Source organism: Ictalurus furcatus, chromosome 27 (genome assembly GCF_023375685.1).
Source record: "Ictalurus furcatus strain D&B chromosome 27, Billie_1.0, whole genome shotgun sequence".
Classification (NCBI taxonomy): domain Eukaryota; kingdom Metazoa; phylum Chordata; class Actinopteri; order Siluriformes; family Ictaluridae; genus Ictalurus; species Ictalurus furcatus.
This window is the reverse complement of record NC_071281.1, coordinates 8,753,631-8,760,057: the sequence shown is the minus strand read 5'-3', so window position 1 is coordinate 8,760,057 and position 6,427 is coordinate 8,753,631. Positions and strand designations below refer to the sequence as shown.

Genomic DNA, 6,427 nt, shown 5'->3' with positions numbered 1-6,427 from the left:
ACAGAGCCACTTACACAGAAGAACATCTTAATAACCTCATTCTTTTTCAAAATTTGTAATGCTTTTCACATGACAGAATTTTTACAGGTATTTTTTTTATAAATATAAAATAATAAAAATAAATATTGGGGAGCGCAGAGTTTGCATGTTCTCCACGTGCTTTGGGGGTTTCCTCCGAGTACTCCGGTTTCCGCCCCTGGTCCTGATTGGCATTTCCATATTGTCCGTAGTGTGTGAATGTGCATGTGATTGTGCCCTGCGATGTGTTGGCACCCCGTCCAGGGTGTCCACTACCTTGTGCCCCACCTTCCCTGGGATAGGCTCCAGGCTCCTCATGACCCTGTGTAGAAGTGGTACAGAAAATGGATGGATAAATGGATATTGGACAGCAGAAAACACATCATATAACATTAGGCTATTATTTTAATTTCTTAATATGCATATTTTATCTTTTTTTTTATCCAATACTGTGATTTAATTTACAATGTAGGGTATTATTATTATTATTATTATTATTATTATTATTATTATTATTGTGTTGTTGTTGTTTTTGTTACAAAAGTATTTATTCATTTAATATTTACTTGTATTTGTTTTATTTAGCCTGTTTATTTATTATTTACATTAAACTGCAGTATTCTTATGAAAAGTGTTGTATTGGCCTGAACGTGACGAATAAAAGATTTGTCAGAAGCATTCAGAAATGTTTTTTTCTCTTCATTTATATGCATTTAATGAACGACTTCTCACTTAAAACACAGGCATGATCTATTTCAACGTGCAAAACAACTGCATACTAATATATCTAGTAGCCTAGTAAATCAAACTAGTATGTCACATACAGTTTAGTACAGCAATATGCAGGTTATAATTGGAATTGATGATTTCTTATTAATTTGCCGACGTCAAATAGCCATACACTCAGCCCGCCAATCAGAGAGCCCCATTTTGTCGAGGCCTCTTCTGTTGGTCCTTCTGTAATTTGCCCCGCCTCTAGCTCAGTCAGATCTTGCATGCAGTTGTCATAGTAATGGCAGTGGATCGCGAGTCGCTTGCGGTGCTGTTGCCATGGAGACGGAGGTGGGAGCCGCTCGTGCCGCAGTAAGCGCTGAGGAGCAGCTGTGTGTAGGTCAGACTTTCTGCTCCACGCGATATTATCTGCTTGTAGTCATTGGGGACATTTCAGCGGATCATCAGCTGAACAAAGTGAAAGAACAAATAAAACAGGGTGAGTTTTCTGACCGCTTCCCGAGAATTGAAACCGCGCAGTTCAGTGTTAGCACGTGCAGGCTTTGCATGAATCAGCACAGGCAGAATAACGTGAGTACAGTAAAGTGATCGAGTAAATTACAGTCAAGACTAATTTCTTCTTCCCTACAGCAATATGGCAACACTGCTGTCAAACGTTTCCCCTCATTGCACCGTGCACACCATCATACCTGCTGTGCACTGCAGATCAGCAGATGTTGGAAGACTTGTGCATGTGTCAAGTCTTTATTTTTGGAAGTACATTGCAGTTATTTCCTCTTTCTTTAGATAAATATATAACATAGGCTATATACATCCTGCTATGTGCACAATTAGTAGCCTTTGGTCTAAGAAAAAAAAAAAAAGACACTAAAGATGTAACACTGTGCTGGTACTCTTACAAGTTCTTCTTGTGTACCTGCTTAGAGGAACATAATTGTAACACAAAGACACACCAAAGACCACTGCTCCACCTTTGGGAAATTAAAATGTACCTGTACACTACCCTTTTCTCACAAATTTTAAGAACAGCTCTTTGTAATGACACTGTTTAATGCTGTAAATCAGCGAGAAGCATAGTGATTTTGCTGTGTTTTCGTGCCTTACTTGTTGCATTAAATAATCTAGTGTTTTGCTGTACAGAAGTTATAAGACCATGTTATGGTGTGTTAAACTAACAGGGTTTTTTTTTCAAAAGTAGTTTTTTTTTTTTTTTCAGTTGGATTGCCTTTTTTGCATCATGAAATGTTAATAGTACAAACACTAGATGCGACAGATACAGTGCCTTACAGTGCCTTATTCAACCCTCTTAAAAAGAACAATAGATTAATCTGGATTACAAATGACACTTACACATTGTTCCCGGCAGCTTTTTATTTATTGCAAACCATCAGAGTGGATTATTTTGTCTGCAGCTTTGTTGATAAATGTTGTTTTGCATAAGTATTCAGCCCCTTCATACTGCAGTAACAGTTTTAAGTCTGACGGGGTAAGGTACTACTAGTGTTGCACACTGTTTTTGCGTCATGATTTTTGCTCATTCTATCAGGCAGATTCGCTTCAGGTTTTTCGGGTTGGGTCGACATTGTTTGTTGACTGCAATTTTCAATCAGTGCAACAGATTCTCAGGGGGATTCAGATCTGGACTTTGACTTGGCCACTGTAGAATATTCACTATTTTTGTTTTTAACCACTCCTTTGTTGCTTTGTGTTTGGGACCATTGTCCTGCTGAAAGGTGAAGTGTTTGGGGTTTTTTTTAGGAGGCTCAGACAGGTTCTCTTGTAATATCCCCTGTATTTTGCTCCATCCATTCTCCCATCAATTTTGACAAGAAGCCCAGGTTCTGAGCATGATGCTGCTGCCTCTATAATTCACTGTAGGCGGGATGTTAATTCTGGTATGACCACACATACCACTTTGAAACTTGCCCAAATACTGTATCTCCATCTTGGTGTTATCACACACAAAACCCCCCCAAAAAACCAACAACAACCCCACACTGAGTCACTCTCATGCTTTTACATGGCTCCTCCTGAGCAACAGTTTCTTTTTAGCCACGCCTCCCATACAGTCCTGAGTTATTCAGAGCTCTCGAAATGGTTGTCTGATGAACCTTCACTCCACTCCCAGCCACTGAACTCTGTAACTCCTTCAGAGTGACTGTTCGCATCACTCTGTCTTGTTTTGAGGGAGGGTCTTCTCTAGGCAGTGCTTGGGTGGCGTGATGCAGCTTAAAATTCCTTGCTATTGATCCAGCAGTGCTTACTGGGATGTCCAACCTCTTAGATATAATTTTACACGGTATTCCTATTCTTAAGTTACGAAATTATATTACCTTATCATTAACATATTTAGAATGTTCATCAGCCTTCATTTTCACTCCTTTCCTTCAGAATGACAGTTTCTTCAAGGACAGTTCACTGAGGTGGTTTCTGTTCAGAATAAAAGCTGTTTTAATATTTCACAGGTAAATGCCTATTATAAGTCTGTTGTGTCCTCGTTAGAACGTGATCTTTCATCTGAAGCTTCTGGGAACCTGGGGAATTGAATACGTATGCAAGCAACATTTTTTACTTTTTGATTTTCTTTGAAATACTTGCGGAACAATAATTAATTTGGACTTATTCCTGTCAAAATTGACTTCCCTTACAGTGAACTTTGAAAATTCATTGTAAGAGATGAGTTTGCAATAAAAAAAAAATACTGACAGGAGAAAATGTGTATTTATCATATGCTTATCAGACAACTCTGATAAGGCGGGTTAAATACTTTTGCAAGCCAATACAGAACAGATAAACAAGACATGTGACAAATAGCTGAAACGACAGATAAACAGTGTTACGTTGAACCCATGTTTTGTTATATTTTGTGTTTTTCACACAGGGCTGCGCTCATGGGAGATCGATCTGACAGTCTGTGATTTGGACAATGAGCTGCGGCTCTTCAAATCCAAGCATTCAGCTCAGTTCTCTTCAGAGGTGAAAGGTCAGTCACTTATGAGATGTGAAATATTTTGGAGGAGGATCAGGTGGCACAAAGTATAACTAAAGCAGTAGACTAATTAAACCTAACATATTGTAAGACTGTTTATGATTACATTACATTGCATTTCTTTGTTTAATTTTTATTTGAGGCTGTCAAACGACGATGCTTTGCTTTATTTTGTTACTTGCTGTTTTTATGTTCTGCAATTCCTTTGCATTAACTGTGCACACATCACATTTTGCATTGAAATACATTTTCAGATCTTCACACCATTTTCTTTTTTAGTTTATTATTAGTATATTTTTGTTTACATTTGCATTGAAATCACTGAATCTGTTTTTATTTAACATTATTTTTCTTTACATTTGTTTTTTAGGTGCAACCTGGTAAGCGCTTTGAGTTGTAAAATCTGCATGGATGTTGCTTCATAAATAAAGCTATTAAATTGTTACGTTTTTGTAACCTCTTGGTAGAGTTTCTTTATGTATGTCAATGTTTCCATTAAAATAATTGAATAATAATATCCTCACAATAGACTATGTAGTATATTATCTATGGCTGTGTTCTAAATTACATACTGACCTCTAAAAATAGGTGACAGTCTACTGTCTATAGATTACCGTATGCTGTTTATTTTGCTATACTATTTAGTATGGTGTAAGGTTTGGGACTTTCATTGTATAGCTATTGTACTCTTTGATTCATGATATGGTTTTCATTCTGAAACCATCTTCAGTAGAAGTGTGCTGTTTTTTGTTGTTTGTGTTGGGTTTTTTTTTTTTAATAGCAGAAAGTCACTTTCTGCGGTCTCAGCCTTGTCAGCTGATGGATTTTGTTTGTAGGGTGTTTGTGAAGCCATGCCTCCTGAAGGCCAGAAGAAAAAACATCTGATAACTTATAAAAGGCTATTTCCGAATCATAGTAAGACATCTCTCTGTCTACAGCAGCATCAGTGCCTAAGAACTGCCTAGAATTGTGCATCACATGACTTACTGTATTAATGTGGTTGTTTTATTATCTGCAGTGTATTTTGATCTGGGTCAGATCAATAATGCTGAGGCACTGTTATGCTTGCTTGGAGAACGCTAGTGTAATGTTGCTTCATCAAGTAGCTTATATGACTCTTCTGAGAATTTTCATAAATTAAACAACTAAAATATCCATGGTAAAACATCGCATGCTCATATTTCCAACCTTCAGCTGCCCAGTTTCCTTGAGCCTATGCCGTCTGTAGCCTCAGATTCCATTTCTTGGCTGACAGAAGTGGAGCCCGATGTAGTCTTTTTGCTGTTGTAGCTCATTCCGCCTCATGGTTCGACATTTTGTTTATTCTGAGATGCTTTTCTGCTCAGCACGATTGTAGAGTTGTTATTTGAGTTACTGTAGTCTTCCTGTCAGCTCAAACCATCCTGAACATTCTCCTCTCCTCTCATCAACAAGGCTTTTCATACCATGCTGTGTAAATTGTAGATACTGTCATGTGTGTGAAAATCCAGCAGTTTATACTACAATGCTCAAACCAGCCCATCTGGCACCAAGTCACTGAGATCACATTTTCCCCCTAATTGTGATGTGATTTTATACATTGCCCTGCTGCCACATGATTGGAGAATTGAATGAATTAGCAGTGGTTCAGGTGTTCCAAACATGTATGTATGTATATATATATATATATATATATATATATATATATATATATATATATATATATATATATATATTTGTAAAAACTGGAGCAGAGTTCTTTTCATTGAATGACGCTTTCTGTTTTCTGTTTTGAGCTGAGTTCATGGTTTTGTAGCTTAAAAATGGATTCATTTGTGTGGCTGTGCTACATTTAGACTGACCTGTCACCATGAGATTTTAACCCAATTAGTGGGCATGTACTCCTGACACTGCAGAAACGAATAACACTATGCTGCACTGAGCACTTTATCCATCTGCTCAGCAGGTATGAGGCTTTAGGGGATAATCCTTTAAAATCTGAATTTACTCTCTTCACAGTATGGCATAACAACACCAACACCAATGCATGTATGCCCTCACACAAACCCTTATGTCCTGTGCAATATTTATGAAGCCTTCCCTTCAATCTCTCTTATGACTGCTGACACCGCCTCCATTTTGGCTGTACCCTGATGAATTATACATCATTTCCACCTCCAGTTCTTTTCCCATAAATGAAAACATCGGTAGCCTGCTTTCACCAAAATCCCACCCTAACACGCTCTCTCTTCCTCTCTCTCCTTTGCCTGCATTAATGCAGTCCACATGAGGCTCTATCAATATGTAGTAGAGACAGTAAAGGCATCAGGAGTGTTGGAGCAGAACTCAATCATGCTCGCCGCTGGAGGCCCCGTTCTAGACAGCAGGGATCAGGCTCTTTTTCAGTTGTCTGTCTTTTAAAGTCAACCAATCATAAACACACCTTTAAATACATGTAATGCATTTTAATAAATACACTTCATTATAAAGTAATCAACTTTAAGCAATAGCAGTAAACAAACCACAATTCTAGTGTGTGGGTGGTCTCAAAGGAATTAGTGTGAACAGAGGCAGGTTAGTAACAGATACAAAGTGTCATAGCAACGCTCTGTGATGTTTGGAGGCTGCATGTGATAACTCTGCTCTGTGGAATGTACTTGAGTGAAGGAGGCAGTTAATGGACAGGCCAGGGGAAGGAGATGGAGAAAT

The 6,427-nt window shown here is 38.1% G+C and overlaps 1 protein-coding gene across 1 annotated transcript; it reads left to right on the top strand.

The window, feature by feature from the left end:
• Positions 1 to 237: 237 nt before the first annotated feature.
• Positions 238 to 5,260, top strand: LOC128603063 (electromotor neuron-associated protein 1-like). Its single transcript, XM_053617253.1, has 3 exons — positions 238 to 1,228; positions 3,632 to 3,733; positions 4,110 to 5,260. The coding sequence occupies exons 1-3, from the start codon at positions 1,069 to 1,071 to the stop codon at positions 4,121 to 4,123; spliced, it is 276 nt and encodes a 91-aa protein (XP_053473228.1). The 5' UTR covers positions 238 to 1,068; the 3' UTR covers positions 4,124 to 5,260.
• Positions 5,261 to 6,427: the final 1,167 nt, after the last annotated feature.